The 21130-nt window shown below is 33.6% G+C and overlaps 1 protein-coding gene across 1 annotated transcript in view; it reads right to left on the reverse strand.

Annotated features, from left to right (window-relative positions):
* Positions 1-2260: 2260 nt before the first annotated feature.
* ESD (esterase D) overlaps positions 2261-21130 on the reverse strand; it is a 30609-nt gene continuing 11739 nt past the window's right edge. The window contains exons 5-10 of the mRNA XM_054446617.2: positions 19913-20011; positions 18325-18449; positions 16145-16264; positions 14569-14667; positions 12095-12262; positions 2261-2504 (exon numbers count right to left, since the gene is read on the reverse strand). Of these exons, the coding sequence (XP_054302592.1) occupies positions 2424-2504; positions 12095-12262; positions 14569-14667; positions 16145-16264; positions 18325-18449; positions 19913-20011 (692 nt within the window). The 3' untranslated portion in view covers positions 2261-2423. The remainder of the gene's footprint in view (positions 2505-12094; positions 12263-14568; positions 14668-16144; positions 16265-18324; positions 18450-19912; positions 20012-21130) is intronic.

Consider the following 21130-nt stretch of genomic DNA (forward strand, 5'->3'; position numbering starts at 1 on the left):
CTTTGTGGCTTGTCCTTTTACTCGTCATGGCGGTGGCTTTACAGTATTACATTTCTTCAAGAACATAATCTTCACAAGGGTCTTACACTGAACACAAGCCAGGAAATGTCAGATTCCTTTACCTCCTTTTATACCTGATTGTCAGGTGACTTCTAGAAACACCCTAAACAAGCATTGGGAGTTAATATTTAGGTTATTTATTGTTAACTATGTCACTGAGATGGAACCTTACAATGTGAGAGACATTAAGATTGAACTCTTTCTAGTTGGGGAAACTCATGTTACATTTAGGCATTGATGACTCATCCCTCCCCAGGCCAGCATTTGTGGCACAAAAAAGCAAGCTCAAATGTATTGGTTTATTATCCTCAACAGTCATTTCTGTGTTTTAACTAAAGGTCTTCGTCTTTACCAACGTTAGCTATTCACCAGCAATTACTTAATGAATATTTAAATGTTTTGCATTTACATGCAAAAAAGCAAAGCAACTCTTTTCTTACAATGATACACTAATTTACCTAAGTTACAGTCCCCTGTTATTCAAATACTAATCTAGGTGTTGCTATGAAGGAATTTTGCAGATAAAGTCCCTAATCAACTGACTTTAAACAGGAAGAGACAATCCAGTGGACCTCACTTAATCAGAAGGCCTTAAAAGCAAGACTGAGGCCTCACCAGGAGAAAAGAAATTCCTCCTGTAGACAACAGCTTGAGCCCATGCTGAGTCCATCCTGCTTGTGCCTGTCCCTTCCTGACTGCTGCTCTATGGATTTTGGACTTGCTTAGCCAGCCCTCATAATCAGGTATGCCAATTCCTCGTTCTTTTTTTTAATATATATATTTTTATTATACTTTTAAGTTCTAGGGTACACGTGCACAACGTGCAGGTTTGTTACATATGTATACATGTGCTATGTTGGTGTGCTGCACCCATTAACTCATCATTTAGCATTAGGTATATCTCCTAATGCTATCCCTCCCCCCTCCCCCCACCCCACAACAGGCTCCAGTGTGTGATGTTCCCCTTCCTGTGTCCAAGTGTTCCCATTGTTCAATTCCCACCTATGAGTGAGAACACACGGTGTTTGGTTTTTTGTCCTTGAGATAGTTTGCCGAGAATGATGGTTTCCAGCTTCATCCATGTCCCTACAAAGGACATGAACTCATCCTTTTTTATGGCTGCATAGTATTCCATGGTGTGTATGCGCCACATTTTCTTAATCCCGGTATGCCGATTCCTCGTTTTTTTAAAAAAAAAATCTTAATGTATATATCTCCTACTAGTTTTGCTTCCCTGGTTTAAACCTCAACCTCAATGATCTTAGGACAATTGTTTTTCTTCACAAATAAATTACCAGCATGTAAAACGTTCATGAATGATCTTACTAGGAGACACAAGACTGTTTAAATGAGAACCATTTTGTGTACAGCTCATTCTAGGGCTCAACCTTGACTACTGATGTTTAAATAATACTTATTTTATAACTTTAAGAACTTAATGTCATTTTCTTCAATTACCATAATATGCATTCCTATTGAATGTTTAAAATTTATTTTTTAACAGAAAAAAACATATTTTTAAAGCAGCCAGGCTTTACTGGCTTCTATCATGTTTTACTGGCTTTTATCACATTTCAAAAAGTTTGTCTATCAAGTTCTTAAAGGAAAACAATTTGGTATTTACAGAGATATTACTTTTCTTGGTGAGCTCACCAAGTTAAATCTCTGCTTGCGACTACGGGAAAATATTCATGTTTACAGTAACATATGAAACTAATACATTTCCTTATTTAGCCATTTTCAGATTGAATCTTATTTAATTCTTGAGAACCTTAATACACCCAAAAACCAATGTTCACAAATATATTAGATTAGAAAATCTGTCTTCTAATATCCCACCAATAGCTGTGTAATGATGGGGAATTCATTTAACCTTTCTGAGCCAACCTCCTTTTTATGTAAACAGTTATTAAATATCCACTAGAAATCAAGCACTTGCTAGACACTAGAGATACAACAATGAATATGACAAAGACAGTCCATGTCTTCAGAGGCTTAAAGTCTGGAAAGGTGAGGAGTCTGGGCTAAATTACTTTTAAGTCTTCTGTTCCAGAGTTACTACTCTATACTTCAAATAGGATTACATTCATATTCTATGACCTGGGATTAATACAAGAATTTCCAAACGACACTGAAAAAGTTATACAGCATTAAAGATTTCCTATGTGAACACTTGTAAAATAACTTTTAAAATCAGAAGTAGGTTTTATATCTTTATTCAGAGGTGATTCAACTATAGAATAAAGCCCTTTTAGCATTATAAAATCCAATGTTTTGATTTTTTTTTTTTTTTTTTTGCTCAGCAATACAGTTGCATTTTACAACTTTCATAATCCTGAAGAGATTCTCTTATTTGGAGTTTTTCATGCATTCAGGTATTTAGCATGATGTCTGATGTGGTCAGCAATAAAGGTTGCAATGAAGTAGTAGCTATGATCATAACCCTAGAAGATAAAGAGATGATAAGACATTTATCTACCATTCAGAAACATCAATATTAGGAACATTAAATATATCTCTAAGGTCATTTAATTTGCTTACAAATAGTCATAACATTAAGGAAGTATGAGGAAGGTTTATACTAAAATCAAGGTTGTCATACTTGTACTTTAACATTTTCACTGTACATTAAAAGAGCAGCAAAAATATGAAGGAAAACTAAACATTCTGCCTAGCTTCTAAACATAGCCTAACTTCTAAATGCTGCCATTAATATGTAAAGAGTGGAAGTAACACATTAATTAAATATGCAGAGTAGACATGTCACATCAACACTGTAGAGTGCATTAAATATGCAGAGTAGACACTGTCCTATCAACCAAGATGAAAAGAATCAGGATTTAGAGACCTTAGAAACATGGGCAAGACATTTCAATTCACAAATGCAGCACACTAGTAAGACAGTGACTATTAAAACACAAAATAAGCACACAAACTGTATAGGAAAAGAACACAAAAATGCCCAAATGTTCTATCATTGTTGGGAAGTCAAACACAGCCATCATAAATCATGTTAACAATTCCTCCTACACAGTAAAAGCATGTCGTATCTTTATTTGAGGAGAAATATGTCATTAAGCCCTGACATCCCTTAGCAATATATCAAATTAGGTAAAAAGTCAGTAAACCTTTGGAAAACTACCATGAAACAGAGAAAAATGTAATGTGCTAAGCAGTTAAGTTGAAAGAGATTTCTATCTATCCAGTCACTTAAAACCATTGTTGTATGTAAATGGAGAAATAATCCCTTTCTGGTGACTCTGACATCTCTTCTGAATATAAGATAAAAAATAGTTTTCCAAAAAAAATAATTACAATAAGGTATTAATGAATTTTCATTCTTTTTTTTTTGTTATTCAACTTTTAAGTTCAGGGGTACATGTGCTGGATATGCAGTTACATAAGTAAATGTGTGCCATGGTGGTTTGCTGCTCAGATCAAGCCATCACCTAGGTATTAAGCCGAGCATCCATTAGCTATTCTTCCTGATACTTTCCCCAACTCCCACCACCCTTTGGCAGGCCCCAGTGTGTGTTGTTGCCCTCCATATATCTATGTGTTCTCATCATTCAGCTCCTGCTTATAAGTGAGAGCATGTGGTGTTTGGTCTTTTTTTTGTCACCCATGCTGGAGTGCATGATCTGTCACCCATGCTGTCACCCATGCTGGAGTGCATGACCTTGGCTCACTGCAACCTCCACATCCCGGGTTCAAGCGATTGTCCTGCGTCAGTCTCCCGAGTAGCTGGGACTACAGGTGCATGCCACCATGCCCAGCTAATTTTTTGTATTTTTAGTAGAGACGGGGTTTCACCATGTTAGCCAGGATGGTCTCGATCTCCTGACCTCGTGATCTGCCCACCTTAGCCTCCCAAAGTGCTGGGATTACAGGCGTGAGCCACCCCGCCTGGCCTGGTGTTTGGTTTTCTATTCCTGCATTAGTTTGTTGAGGATAATGGGTTCCAACTCCATCCGTATCCCTGCAAAGGACATGATCTCATTCCTTTTTATGGCTGTACAGTATTCCATGGTGTATATGTACCACATTTTCTTTATCTAGTCTATCACTGATGGGTACTTGGGTTGATTCCATGTCTTTGCTATTGAATAGTATTGAATAGTACTGCAGTGAACATATGTGCGCATGTATCTTTATAACAGAATGATTTATATTCCTTTGGGTATACACCTAGTAATAGGATTGCTGGGTCAAATGGCATTTCTGCCTCTAGGTCTGAGGAATCACCACACTATCTTCTACAATGGTTAAACTAATTTACACTCCAAGTGGGAAGAACTTTCTAAGGGTATCAAACACCAGATAATTTATCCCTATCTACAATTAAAATACAAGGTTGAATAAACTGAAAGAAATGAAAATCTAACAAAGATTTTTTTTTTCCCGTTTTGAACTAGTGAATGGTCACTGATGGGAAAAGATGGGAATTTTTCTAAGCACCTAAGAAATAAAAATAGAGCCAATAAAAATATCACTGACACTTCAGAGAATAAGGAAATCCCCAAGGTTTTGATGAATCAGTAAATGTTCTCAATCTCTCCCTTCCAGAGAGGTATTAAATGTTTATCTTGGGAACAGCTGTTAATAAAAAGTTTTAGTTTAAGATCAAGGTAACTTAAGTCTTCTAAAGCAATCTGTCTTCTATCATGGAAGTGAGTGTGACAGGAATGTTGTCAAGATTAAAGCTGAGCCTCAGAATTACTTGGTGTCATGTCTCTCAATGATTAGGCTAGTCCCAGCTGGCTAGTTAAATTTAGAGCTAAATTACAGTTTCCTATATAAAGAAAGAACTGTAAAGAAAAGCATTTTCCATCCATATAATTCTTGAATTGTTAAGAAGTTAATTTTGGATCTTTCCTGCTTTCTCTTGTGGGCATTTAGTGCTATAAATTTCCCTCTACACACTGCTTTGAATGTGTCCCAGAGATTCTGGTATGTTGTGTCTTTGTTCTCATTGGTTTCAAAGAACATCTTTATTCTGGCTTCGTTATGTACCCAGTAGTCATTCAGGAGCAGGTTGTTCAGTTTCCATGTAGTTGAGCGGTTTTGAATGAGATTCTTAATCCTGAGTTCTAGTTTGATTGCACTGTGGTCTGAGAGACAGTTTGTTATAATTTCTGTTCTTTTACATTTGCTGAGGAGTGCTTTACTTCCAACTATGTGGTCAATTTTGGAATAGGTGTGGTGTGGTGCTGAAAAAAATGTATATTCTGTTGATTTCGGGTGGCGAGTTCTGTAGATGTCTATTAGGTCCGCTTGGTGCAGAGCTGAGTTCAATTCCTGGGTATCTTTGTTAACTTTCTGTCTCATTGATCTGTCTAATGTTGACAGTGGGGTGTTAAAGTCTCCCATTATTATTGTGTGGGAGTCTAAGTCTCTTTGTAGGTCACTCAGGACTTGCTTTATGAATCTGGGTGCTCCTGTATTGGGTGCATATATATTTAGGATAGTTAGCTCTTCTTGTTGAATTGATCCCTTTACCATTATGTAATGGCCTTCTTTGTCTCTTTTGATCTTTGTTGGTTTAAAGTCTGTTTTATCAGAGACTAGGATTGCAACCCCTGCCTTTTTTTGTTTTCCATTTGCTTGGTAGATCTTCCTCCATCCTTTTATTTTGAGCCTATGTGTGTCTCTGCACGTGAGATGGGTTTCCTGAATACAGCACACTGATGGGTCTTGAGTCTTTATCCAATTTGCCAGTCTGTGTCTTTTAATTGGAGCATTTAGTCCATTTACATTTAAAGTTAATATTGTTATGTGTGAATTTGATCCTGCCATTATGATGTTAACTGGTTATTTTGCTCGTTAGTTGATGCAGTTTCTTCCTAGTCTCGATGGTCTTTACATTTTGGCATGATTTTGCAGTGGCTGGTACCGGTTGTGCCTTTCCATGTTTAGCGCTTCCTTCAGGAGCTCTTTTAGGGCAGGCCTGGTGGTGACAAAATCTCTCAGCATTTGCTTGTCTGTAAAGTATTTTATTTCTCCTTCACTTATGAAGCTTAGTTTGGCTGGATATGAAATTCTGGGTTGAAAATTCTTTTAAGAATGTTGAATATTGGCCGCCACTGTCTTCTGGCTTGTAGAGTTTCTGCCGAGAGATCCACTGTTAGTCTGATGGGCTTCTCTTTGTGGGTAACCCGACATTTCTCTCTGGCTGCCCTTAACATTTTTTCCTTCATTTCAACTTTGGTGAATCTGACAATTATGTGTCTTGGAGTTGCTCTTCTCGAGGAGTATCTTTGTGGCGTTCTCTGTATTTCCTGAATCTAAACAGAGCCCTCAGAAATAATGCCACATATCTACAACTATCTGATCTTTGACAAACCTGACAAAAACAAACAATGGGGAAAGGATTCCCTATTTAATAAATGGTGCTGGGAAAACTGGCTAGCCATATGTAGAAAGCTGAAGCTGGATCCCTTCCTTACACCTTATACAAAAATTAATTCAAGATGGATTAAAGACTTAAATGTTAGACCTAAAACCATAAAAACCCTAGAAGAAAACCTAGGTATTACCATTCAGGACATAGGCATGGGCAAGGACTTCATGTCTAAAACACCAAAAGCAATGGCAACAAAAGCCAAAATTGACAAATGGGATCTAATTAAACTAAAGAGCTTCTGCACAGCAAAAGAAACTACCATCAGAGTGAACAGGCAACCTACAGAATGGGAGAAAATTTTTGCAACCTACTCATCTGACAAAGGGCTAATATCCAGAATCTACAATGAACTCAAACAAATTTACAAGAAAAAAACAAACAACCCCATCAAAAAGCGGGGAAAGGATATCAACAGACACTTCTCCAAAGAAGACATTTATGCAGCCAAAAAACACATGAAAAAATGCTCATCATCACTGGCCATCAGAGAAATACAAATCAAAACCACAATGAGATACCATCTCAAACCAGTTAGAATGGCAATCATTAAAAAGTCAGGAAACAACAGGTGCTGGAGAGGATGTGGAGAAATAGGAACACTTTTACACTGTTGGTGGGACTGTAAACTAGTTCAACCATTGTGGAAGTCAGTGTGGCGATTACTCAAGGATCTAGAACGAGAAATACCATTTGACCCAACCATCCCATTACTGGGTATATATCCAAAGGACTATAAAACATGCTGCTATAAAGACACATGCACACATATGTTTATTGCGGCACTATTCACAATAGCAAAGACTTGGAACCATCCCAAATGTCCAACAATGATAGACTGGATTAAGAAAATGTGGCACATATAGACCATGGAATACTATGCAGCCATAAAAAATGATGAGTTCATGTCCTTTGTAGGGACATGGATGAAGCTGGAAACCATCATTCTCAGCAAACTATCACAAGGACAAAAAACCAAACACCGCATGTTCCCACTCATAGGTGGGAATTGAACAATGAGAACACATGGACACAGGAAGGGGAACATCACACACCGGGGACTGTTGTGGGGTGGGGGGAGGGGGGAGGGATAGCATTAGGAGATATACCTAATGCTAAATGACGAGTTAATGGGTGCAGCACACCAGCATGGCACATGTATACATATGTAACTAACCTGCACATTGTGCACATGTACCCTAAAACTTAAAGTATAATAATAATAATAAAAAAAAGAAAGAAAAGGGAATAAAAAAAAAGATAAGACTATTCTTTTTAAAAGAGGAGAAGCATTTGGAATATTGTGCAATTCAAATCCACATTACCCTTTAAGATATTTTACAGAAGGAAGCCAGATAATCATTCTGTATTAAGTTAAAGTTTCTAGTCCTGTAATATTTGAAATCATCAACAATTTAAAACATATTTTGAGTTTGTTTTTCAAAGTATTTAAATGAAAATGCTATGGAGTCAAAACAAATTTTTCCACATACTGAAAAAAAAAAAAAAAGAAGTTAAACAGGCCTGGAGTTTTAGGCCACCAAACCTGTAAAATGTACCAAGTATTACCTGCCATTTTTCACAGATCAAATAATGGATCTGATAGAAAATGGGTACAGATGCAGGGAAACAGATACCTCAAAAGACTTGTGTGACCAAGTTCCAATTGAGTGAGTATGCCATATTTTTATCCTTAGTTGCTTGTGTGTTAACAGCCATCAGACACATATGAATAGCCATCATTATTATTAGAGAAGTCTCAAGGTAAACCCAGGAATATATTGCAAGACAAGACATCTAAAATCCAAAACAAATGACCATAAGTTCCATAATGATAAAGATTCACGTATATGAGAAAGAAGAAAATGCCTGCCATTGAGGGCCCAAGAATTTTTAAAAATGTCAACAAAAAGGCCATAGAATACATTTGAACTATTGGTATCCTGCTGAAGTTATACAATTCGAGCTAATTGTATCATCCCTGACTACGGTTTCTATTTATCACTCTTATTAAATGGGGATGGCTTCTTTAATTAAATTCTTTAATGAATGAGTTGGTATGATATGTTAAGCAGCTTGTGCAAATGCCTATGTTTAGCGACACTTGAAGGGGCCTTTTCTCCTCTACCTCACACTTTAAATGGAAAATCCTTGGTAGCAAAACTCTGACTCCTGGAGTATAAAAATAAATGAACACCTTTCATTCTTTCATTCTTCACTCAGCTCTCAAAAAGGGAGCAGTGCTCCAGCAGCTATGATGGATGTTTATCCTAACAGGCAGTGTTTTCTTATATATTTTCCAGACCCAATTAGAAAAGCTTGGATAAGAATCCCCAGGTTATTAAATCTCTTCAGTGTATAAGGAGGAAGACTTTGCACTGTATTCATTTAACAAGTATTGAGAGTCTCTGTGCTAGATAGCTATGCTAAATAAGCATGGGATACACAGATGAATGAGAGATCTCTACATTTCTGGGATTCTCTGCCATGTTCTTACTCTTCTCTGGCAGGCAGATGCAGAGACTAAAACAGCCTCTCAATCTTCAAAAGGGTCCTGAGGCTTAAGGAGGTAGTATAGCCTCTCCTTCTATTCCACAAAAAGAGAATACTATTTCTGGAAACTTCTTCACAGTATTAGGTCACTAAATTTTTTTTTCTCACTGTGTAACTCCAATAACTAAAGATAAGACATACTAGGCCCTTCTTTTTCAGACTAAGATTTGATCTCTGTACACTAGATATCAGAATTCTGCTACGTAGTATTTTTTTTCAATTTAGATTTCCTGAAGCCAAAATAGAAAAAGAAAAAATTATATAAAATAACCAAATAAATATCCCCGATGCACTAACCCCTCTCTCTAAAAAATTTTTTTTGACATTCGACAGAGTATAAATTGTGAGCATTTAACACCATTAAAAAGAGGTAAAGGAATGAAGTTGGGTAAATCACGTGCATGATTGTAATTATTTTCTTTATTCCTTCTCAGATCATTTATTTATATATATCCCCTATTATTTTCAGCTTATTTTTCACAGCTTCTATCCCACAAGGAAATACAGTTATACTATACTTGTAATCAAATGATAAAGCAGGTGATAAAACTCTCAGACCCAGGGTAATCTTGGGTCAAAGCTGGCGAGAAAATCTGAAAGCAGACTCTCTGGAGCCACTACTTAGGTATGTTCATTCAGTTGTTGATTCAATTACAACGAATCTAAACGAAATCTGCTTCAAGCTATGTAGTTCACTCTTAACCTGACCATGCTGGAAGTAAAGTGAATAGAAAATTGCACCTGAGCTCAAGATTGGGACTCTGGTGCTTTGAATACTTTCTTACTTTTTTAGAAGAATTGAATGGTTTGTCTTGACTCCTCATTAAGTATAGCCAATTATGTGTTCTAGTTGCTTGGGATACCGGCATTTTAGAAACAAATAAGTGGACTTATTTTTCCCTCCAAGAATGTCATCATGTTCTAACTGTGCTGTTTTTATAACAAACTTGAGAGATTTTTCAAACTTTGTTGGCAGGCAGAATCGTTGTAGAAACAACAGAAATTTTGGGCACAGTCTTTGGGGAAACAAATGAGGTATCCAACATGGGTAGTGCCAAGAAATTAAGGTCATGTGGAAAAAACATTGTTTGGTACGCGCTTATAGCTATAGTTACTGCAGTTAAATGTATTACTATATTTATAGTCAAATTGGTATTTGGATTTCTCAAGGCTGGTTGTTGACCTAAAATTTAATTGTGATGGTAAATGTTTAAATAAATCTAAAACAAAATTCTATTACTCAAGGATGGACACTAAGAGACAAAAAGTATATAATGTATTAGTTTTTGACATTTTCTCACTATATATATATTATATATATAAATATATATAATATATATGAATATATATAATATATATATGAATATATAATATATATGAATATATATAATATATATGAATATATATAATATATATGAATATATATAATATATATGAATATATATAATATATAAATATATAAATATATATAATATATATATTTATATATAATATATAATATATATTTATATATATAATATATATAAAATATATATATTATATATATTATATATATAATATATATATTTTATATATATTATATATAAATATATATTATATATTATATATAAATATATATAATATATATAATATATAAATATATATAATATATAAATATATATAATATATAATATATAATATATATTATATATAAATATATAATATATTTATATATAAATATATAATATATAAATATATATAATATATATAAATATATAATATATAAATATATAATATATAAATATATAATATATAATATATAAAAATATATATAATATATATATATAAATATATATAATATATAAAAATATATATAATATATATTATATATATTATATATATATTATATATATAAAAATATATATATATTTCACATGCGCAAAATATCCCTGAAAACAGGAAGACTGCTCAGATCTTCTGCATAAGTTACATAGGCAGCAAGTTATGCACAATTTCTCCTTGTGCTAGCTCTAATTCCATTCCTTTGCTCCTCAGGAGCACATCATGCTGTCTGAAAATGGCTTGATAAATGACAGGAGGTCAGTATTTGCAGTCAAATGGCCTTAGTTCCAGTTCTGGTTCCACCACTTACTAGCTATGTGACCTTAGATAAGTAGGTTACTTCCCTGAGCCTGTCTCCTCATTTGTAAAACAGATGGACAGGAAAGAAATGATATCTCATTTGGTGGTGTAAGACCTAACAATGAGTTAATGCTGTGAAAGCATTTTACAAACTAATGTACCACATTACACACTGATCTAGATTTATTTGAACATTTACCATCATAATTACATTTTAGATTAATGTGCCTGACACATTATCCTTAAACATGGATAAAAATTTATTTAAAAATCATGACCATGTATAATTTTCAGTGCTCATTTTTCGCTCTAAAATATTTTAAATTATATTCTGAAGCTTATGAATTTTTCTTAAAAATAAAAGCAGAACTTCCTTAATTAGGACTATGGTAGCATATATAGAGTTAGGTGAGTAGTGGACGGTCAAAAGTATTTTAGTTAAAAAAACTTGCAAGCCCATTGGGATTCAGTAATTATTCTTAAACAACTAGAATTATCAAGTAGCACAATGAATAGATTAGTATGCAAGTCAGATAATATAAAGCACATGTGTGATAAATAATACTTAACTTCTGAGGCTAAAATATATATACAAAATAAGGAGTAACTGAGGTAGAAGTTTGTCCTTTTTATTCTACTGCAGGAAAGGTACATGTGTAAACAAAGAAGTATCTGCTAATGTTGAAGATTAATCATCATTCAAGCATTAAAAATCTTGTTATTTACTGGTTTGATGGAAAACAATATTTTTCACTGCCAAAAGCTTTCCTATTTCTATCAAATTTAGTGTTAGATATAATTAATTTTATAGGCAGGTTTTCACTTCAAGTGTCTGAATATAATTAAAAACTTACTAGAAGTAGCATTTTATATTCTAAAATAAAGTTAAGAAAATACCACAGAATCCTAATTTTTCATAGTTACATTATCTAGATCAAGCTAAAGTTTCCTAATACTTGCCTCTTGTAATCGAAAAACAACGGGGATTTTCTTTTCTGTACAGGCAGCTATGAAGTTATCAGGGAGTAACTGCCCATCTAAAAGAAACTGGTCATCTTTCCCTTGATCAATTAGTATGTCCAGCTGAGATCCTGGATAGGATTTCACAAGATGGGTAGCATCATAAGCCTGTAAAAAGAGAAGTAACATTGAAAAATAAATTCAAAGATACTCTTCAGGATATACTACACTAGTACCAAACAGAAATTTAAAGTTATTTAAGCTCTTAAGCTGATTAAATCAGAAATATGCTTTTAAGTTGGTTCAAAATCGGACTTGCCAGGCTTTTATTTACAAGGTCTTCGGAATTCTATTTTCTAATAATAGTCTCTTCCCTACTTTCAAGCAGTCCTAGACTAGTAGCAAGAATCCCATATCTCAGGCATTCTTAACAAAATGGCCTTTTTCCTTCTAAACCTTTAATATTCTTAATCTCCTCTTGACTCCGGCAAGAACATGATTTTTTTTTTTCCTTTGTAACTCCTTCCACAAATTGGAAATTAGAAGCTTCTTCTAACTCCATGATCTTTTTCCAAATATTCTCTATTTCAGATAATCTTTTTTTTTATGTCTCTTCTTTATGGCTCTAATTCCAGACATAAATACATTCAGCCTTCTTTTTTGCTGTTGAACAGCACCAAACCTCTGCTATCTACATAAGCTTTCAGAAAGACCTGGTATGAATAATCTGAATCATATCAACATCATCTCAAATTTATTATCTGAGGAGCTGCCACTAGTTACAATTTTATGTTTTATCATCCATCTTGAAATATACTTAATTATTCATATATATTCATTAACCACAACTTTTATATATTGACCAAGACAAATGACCACGAAAAGATTTGTCCTCTAAGTATCCTGCTTTTGAAGATTCTGTTTCCTTTCATCTTAGAGTGGGAGAGGACCTATAAAGTCTGACTAGTTCTAAATTCTGTAATTTCATAATTCTACATGGTTTCCTGATTTCAATCGTAAATTAAATAATACCCTAAATACAACATAATTAAGACAGTAAAATCTACTGTCACTTGGAGAAAAGTACATATCTAGATTCCTTTTTAGGTTACCTGTACCTCTACCTCTCACCTTCACCCTCCAATTAGTTGGTCTTTTACCCAATTCTTCTATTAGACCATAAGCCCCTGGTGGATGTGAAAGGGTCAACATTTTCATGACAAAACAGCTCAGAACTTAGCATAGACTTTGCACCTGATGAAGACTCAATGATGAAGACCTGATGTACATGCAATGTCAGTTCTCAAAGGACCTAATCCTAAATCATTTCTAGCATTCTTCAAACATAGTAAAAATTTAAGCCTCAACAAAACTGTAATCTAGTTACTAAAGGTTGAAGCCTTTAGTTAGAATTTCAGTAATCATCCTTAAATAAAATTTGTTAGAATTTCAATAAATCCTTAAATAAAATAGGGGTTCATGTAGGAATGAACCCTGAACACAGAACTATACTTTAAATACTTTAAGACAAAGAAGTTGCATTTTTTACCCATTTAAGTATTTTCTGCTTGTTAACAATGCACATCATGATGAGTTCATTTGCAAAGTATTCAAACTCTTGGTGGAGTTTGTAAATGGCCCATTTCTGCACAAGAGTAAAATGGCTCTCAGGAAAAAGGGTCATTTTTATTTCCACTTGAAAGCACCTGTTTGCATGCTTGAAAAAGCAATCTTGCTGTGGGAATAATCACATAAATGTACATAACAGAATATCTATTTTTAAAGACTCATGTCTGGAATTTAAAATCGAGATCTGAAATGCTAAATTTTGAAAACAAATACACAAAGTAATTTAAAAACCCAGGTTTCTTTGCTTCTATTACACAACTGAGCATATAGTTAATAAGAGGCAAGTCTAAATTTAGTAACACAGGTTGAACATCCCTAATCCAAAAATCCAAAATCAGAAATGCTCCAAAATCTGAAACGTTTTGAGTACCCACATGACGCTTAAAGGTCATGCTCCAAGGAAATACCCATTGTAGCATTTTGAATTTTTAGATTAGGGATGCTCAACCTGTAATATATGGTATTTTTAGATTAGGGATGCTCAACCTGTAGTATGTGGTATTTTTTTGGTTATGTTAATTTAGAAATAAAAATATAAATTAACCATTAGTACAAAAAAAATAGCCTCAGAATATCTGCCATGATTCAATACAAGTAGAAAGTAGGGTTTTTTGTTGATATATATATATATATATATGTATCTCAATATTGATATATATATATCGATATATATCTCATATATCGATATATAGATATATATCGAGATATATATATATGTATTTTTTGCTAATTTGTCTCAGCTCTAGAGCCCTAACATGAGCAGTGTAGGAATATAATATATGTCCAACTTTTTAAACAAACTTGAAACTTAAGAATGAGTATTAAGACAGCCATTCAGTACCTACCTTCCATTTACTTTGATCTGTTCCCAAATATCCACTAAAGGCTTTTTTGCCCCAGGGACAGAGTACAGGGTTGCAAATTGGAGCAAATGCTGACACAGACTTCAGAAACAAAAGAAATTTAAAAACAAGTTATATTTTGCTAAATTAAATATGAATAGATATTTGCAACTTACTTAAAAATATAGAAGTTACTTGCAACTTGCTTAAAAATTCTGACTTGCCATGAAAACCCTGTGAACAATTTTCCTTTTGATATATTACTGGCTTAGATTGCAGGCTTTTCCATAATATATCTTTTGTGTATTCTATTAAGAGAGCTAATAAATATAGTTGCTAAAATAATGCAAAACAATACATTGCAATTTAATTAAGATACAAACAGAAGTCTATGTTCAGCGTTTCTGCTTTTTTGGCACTGAAAATTAATCTATAGTAATATAAAACAGTTCATGCTTACCTTAGTGAACATGTTACTAAATCTGACACATGATTTCTATTAAACAATACCAACAAAGCAGTGAGCAATGCATTTCAATATGACAGAATTTTTAATACAACTCTGTGTTCTATACAATGTTCTTTTTCACTGGATGAGATGCAGAGATGGGATCTCTCAACTTCAGAGTACCCATCAATGTAAATGTTTAGTGGTATCTACTAGCTTTTTTAAAGGACAAAAAAATCAACTAAGTTTGCTTTTCTACCTCAGACATCCTAAATAGACTGCCTTAAAAAATGGAAATAAAAGTGCTTACTTAGAAAGCCAACTGTCATGCCATTAATTAGTAAAACTTTATAATAAAGCATACCAAAAACAAAATATTTGATGCCACAGCAAGAAACTGCTATGAGAAATATTTTCATTTCTCAGTAGCACACCTAAAATAATCAAGAAGTTCTTTCTAAGAGGAGGAAATGAATTAAACCAATCTTAAGGGCATGAACAGCCCTGTAAAATTTAAAGGCAGAAGAAATTTTAAGATGCTAGTTGCTTTAACACTTCCTTATTCAACTCTTGTAACATGCTGTTCTGCACAGTATGACATACTACATATGGTAGTTATTCAAATTTGACTCTGGGAAAGGCTGAGAGTGATGTTTTTTAATCAAGCTGCATTTCAATTTTCATTAGAGGCATTAAGAACACAATTCTTAAGCTTCTACAAATCATATCTTTTACCTCAGAAAATCAAAGTCAACTTTACAAAGACATTCCTGGTAAGAATACAAATGATAGATCCTGCTACTATAACACTGATCAGTAATAATAACCTTTAGGGAAAAAAAGTGTGTTCAAAACTATAGTTGGAACAAAAACAATTAAAGGAGAAGCTACATTTTATAATACTTCTAGTAGGCCAATAAGAAAGCACTCTTGCTGAATTCCTGTGTGTCTGATTCTGCAGCATATACTCTATGGTCAAATTAAATACCCACCTGTCAAACACCCCAAAGTTCTCAACACTAGAAAAGTTTAGTCCCAATACTAACAATATTGTAATTTTATTCTTTGAAGGTTCCTAATATTATGTTATTCAAGAGAAATATTTATCACTAGAAGTTTAGATAATCTTACTTTGTATTTTCCAGGATTTTTCAAAGCACAGATCAGAGCTCCATGACCTCCCATGGAGTGGCCAAAAATAGACATCCTTTGAGGATCCACTGGAAAATTGGCATTTATGAGTTGGGGCAGCTAGATAAAATTTAATAGTGTGACAAAAGATATCAAAGAAAATAAGTTCAGACATTTCAAAGTTATATAAAATAATTACACAATCAATACTGCCAAATCATAGTCTTACAATGGTTTAAACTAGTAACAATGAAAACAAAACAAAACTAAATCCTCAAGTAGACCATGGTTATTAATATATCCCTGGGAAATACATGGTACAGACTTCTTAGAAAACACTTTAGGAAGGTGATACAGATAGAAGACATTTATGCAGCCAAAAAACACATGAAAAAATGCTCACCATCACTGGCCATCAGAGAAATGCAAATCAAAACCACAATGAGATACCATCTCACACCAGTTAGAATGGCAATCATTAAAAAGTCAGGAAACAACAGGTGCTGGAGAGGATGTGGAGAAATAGGAACACTTTCACACTGTTGGTGGGACTGTAAACTAGTTCAACCATTGTGGAAGTCAGTGTGGCGATTCCTCAGGGATCTAGAACTAGAAATACCATTTGACCCAGCCATCCCATTACTGGGTATATACCCAAAGGACTATAAATCATGCTGCTATAAAGACACATGCACACGTATGTTTATTGCGGCATTATTCACAATAGCAAAGACTTGGAACCAACCCAAATGTCCAACAATGATAGACTGGATTAAGAAAATGTGGCACATATAGACCATGGAATACTATGCAGCCATAAAAAATGATGAGTTCATGTCCTTTGTAGGGACATGGATGAAACTGGAAATCATCATTCTCAGTAAACTATCGCAAGAACAAAAAACCAAACACCGCATATTCTCACTCATAGGTGGGAATTGAATGGGAACACATGAACACAGGAAGGGGAACATCACACTTTGGGGACTGTTGTGGGGTGGGGGGAGGGGGGAGGGATAGCATTGGGAGATATACCTAATGCTGGATGACGAGTTGGTGGGTGCAGTGTACCAGCATGGCACATGTATACATATGTAATTAACCTGCACATTGTGCACATGTACCATAAAACCTAAAGTATAATAATTAAAAAAAAAAAAAGTAAATTAAAAAAAAAAAAAAAGAAAGGACAGCAAAATAAATTCAGAGATCTGTGTGAAGGAGACAAAATATAATATGAAACTTGGGCATTTTTCATTGGCACATCTAAAATTAGAAGTCTTTTTGAGATGTGATGGTTCAGAGGGAAAAGAGAAATAAACTTGTGATCTCTAAAATAAAAAAAAAAAAAAAAAAAAAAGAACCTTTAAAATGTTCTTAAGTTTTGACCTAGTAATTTCACTTTTTGGAATATATTCTAAGGAAAAGTCCTTAGGGAGAAAACATTATGCACAAAAATAATCAATGCAGTAATATTTATTAGGGTAAAAATATATACAAAATCATAAGTATCCTATAAGAGGAAAAAGTAAATTATGGCATATGACAGAATATTATGCAATTATTAAAATTAGAATAACACTAGAAAATATTTTTATATATAACTTAAAAAGAAGAACAAAATAAAAAAGTTTAGAATTATGTGAAAACTAGTCATAGAAAGAGTCTGGAATATACCAAAACATAAGTGTTTTGGGGGGTAACAGAATTATGGGTAATTAAAAACTTACATTATTGTTTCTAAGTTTTTATGATATACATATTAACAATGAAGATCATAAAATTCAGAAAATGCATAAGCAGCATACAAATATTATTAATAGAAGTAATGCTTTACCACTTATGTTTTCTAACTAAGCCTTGGCTTATCACTATAAAATACAACCAAATGAACCAGCTGCCAGGCAAATTAAAGGTTTTTTTCATTTTCTTGGTTATTCTGGGTAGTATAAACAGGTCTCAATATAATGATTAAATTCTTTAATTGTACTTAGTGTTAATTTAAATTGCAGTAAGTAGAACTATAGTACTAGCAAACTTTGGAATTTTTACTAATAACTTTTATACCCTAGTTTAAAATCTTTACCCTAGTTTAAAATCCTCAGGATTGTAAGGACTTTATGTTCAAAATCAAACTCTTGGCAGTCATCAGTTAGTAATTACAATACAAATTAAATTACCTCCTCCGTGACATAAGAGTACATTCTGTAGTTGGTTTTCCAAGGATCTTCAGTGGCATCAACATAAAATCCAGCACCAGTGCCAAAGTCCCAGCTCTCATCTTCTCCTTTAATATTGCAGCCACCTATCAAGAAACAATCTTGTGGTTTCATCTGCTCTGTAGTAATGGCCCATGTTAAATAACACACTTTCAGATGAATCTGCAAGTCCATTTGCATGGGAACTGTTCACCAAATGTTGTGAGATCTCTGCCTTTTGTAGCACACGATAGGATTATACTTCCTGCTCCTCTTGCCCTTGAATGGGTCCATGCGACTCGTTCTGGCCAATGAGGTAAAAAATGACCTTCCAAGCTGGAGTATTCAGCTGCCAAGGTAAGATACACTAACCTTCTTTGTTGATGAAGTTTCTTATGTACTCTGAACGTATGCTTCCTTACTCTGGTTTACCTGTCAAAGGGACTTATATCTTCTTTTTATCTTTCAGAAATGTGTTGTGATCCCTTCCCTGATGACCCTCTCTCACTACCAGCACTTTTTAAATTCTCTTTACACAGGAGTGGGGAGGCAGATGCTTGTGCTCAACTTACGATCTTGAACTGAAAATGTTTTCTAATATGCTTTCCATCACATTTTCCTATCTATCCAACCTCCACTGGAATTTTCTTATGTTTCTTTTTAACTTGTTACATTTTATTTTATATACTTGCATGTGGTTAAAAAGCCAACCATTGGGATTTTGAATAGAATTACAGTAACATGTAGAGTAATCTGAAGACATGACTTTGTCATAAGATTCATTTTATCCATCTAGAAATACAGTATTTTCCCATTTATTAAAGTCTTCATTTATGATAACAAAATTTTAGTTTCCTTTTTATATATATCTTCCTATTTTCGTATTTTATATTTTTGCTATTATGTTGAATTAAATCTGTTGTTATATTTCTAACCAGATATGCCTTGTTTTTGTATAATATAGCCTGTGAAAGGAAATATACTACTTGCCAGGCCAGCCATATAATTTCCCTAGTTTTACTGCCATTTAAATTCCATTTCCTGAAACTTCTAGAGTCATAAAACAAGTTTTAACTGTCTGATGCATTGAGTCTCACGTAGTTGATATTTTCATTTCTCTAATGTAAGTATTCAAATCATTTATATTAAAACTAATACTTGTTTAACTGTATGGTTGATGTTAACAGAGATGAAAAAAGATGTAATTATCATGCAACAAGACAGTATACCTCTGGAATAGAAAAATAATTTCCTATGCATTACACATTAGTATTTTGACAGTAGTGCCAATATGAGATATGAATTGAGTTGCTCAATCTCTGCTTTGAAGTATCTTAATCTGTACAATGGGAATAGCAAAACTATCGTCTTTCATAAGGGCCATGTCATGAGTAAAATTCAATGAGGAAAATGTACAGCATGGTATTTTGGAGTCATGATGCCACTTGAAAGGTTAATAGAGATAACAGCAAAAATATAAAATGAATTGTATAATGTTTATATCATACCACTTATACCAGTCTTAAAGATTTAGATTTTTACAAAGGATATCTAGACCACAAACACTTACGAGGGCTGGTATCTGGAGCAATGACAACAAGACCATGTTCTGAAGCAGACTGATGATAACCAGATTTTGATATAAAATTTTGTTCTGTGCAAGTTAAACCTGAAGATAAAAAATATTGTTATTGGGCACACATGGACATGAAGATGTGCACCATTAATACTGGGGACTATTAGAGCAGGGGGAGAGGGAGACAGACAAGGGCTGAAAAACTACCAGTAAGGTACTATGTTCACTACCCGGGTGATGGTATCTTTCATATCCCAAACCTCCATGTCACGCAATACGCTCATATAACAAACCTGCTTTTGTACCCCTTTAATCTAAAATAAAAGTTGAAATTATTAAAAATAAATTATCTCATGCTATATTGTGAATGGTTTATAAGCTTTAAACTTTTTATAATACAGGAAAACAAGCTCACTTGGTATTATTAAAATTTTTTTTGCTTTAGAAATAATTTTGAGTAAGACACTAAAATTCACCTTTTCACAAAATTTATAATAGTATTAACCTAAGAACTGTGTTAGGTTAAGTGATCCCATAACTATCCTTTTAAAATCACTACTAAAGTTTCAATTACTAAAATCCTTTGGACCAGGAGTGTTTGGGAATTCAGAAATTTTCAAACTGTAGAGTGACAATATGGTGCATAAGCCCAATATTAAAACAACCCCAGTGAGGTGTTATCAAATATGCTAATCAAACATTGCACTATTTCTGCACCAAAACATATTCACAGTAAATAAGCAAATACTATGGTCTTCATAATACAAATAATTTTTTTTTTACATACAGATAGTTCTCAGCAACAAAATTTAGCTTAATCATCTTTGTATTCTTCACTGAACTAAAAAGAGAGTAATGGTGAACATACGCCATCCTTAAATTGAGTTTTAGCCTCAGTTTTTAGAAGTTTCTGTTATTTTTCCTAGCTCCATGCTTTTCAGTCATATGATAGAGGAGATGACTTAATTCTTTTACTATAGGTATCTAATACTACAATGATGTGAGAATGGTGAGGAATGAACTAGCAATCGATTTTATTGATCATCCCACCAGCTGAGAGGGATTTGGTTTGTTTATACTTTTTGGCTATTATAATAGTGTGTTATGAACATTCAAGTGCAAGTTTTTGTATGGACATGTTTTCAATTCTATTGGGTACACAGCTGATAAAGGGCTGTTTCAATGGTCACCTTCACTTGGGAAATACAAATC

This window comes from Pongo pygmaeus, chromosome 14 (assembly GCF_028885625.2).
Source record: "Pongo pygmaeus isolate AG05252 chromosome 14, NHGRI_mPonPyg2-v2.0_pri, whole genome shotgun sequence".
In the NCBI taxonomy this organism is placed as follows: Eukaryota; Metazoa; Chordata; class Mammalia; order Primates; family Hominidae; genus Pongo; species Pongo pygmaeus.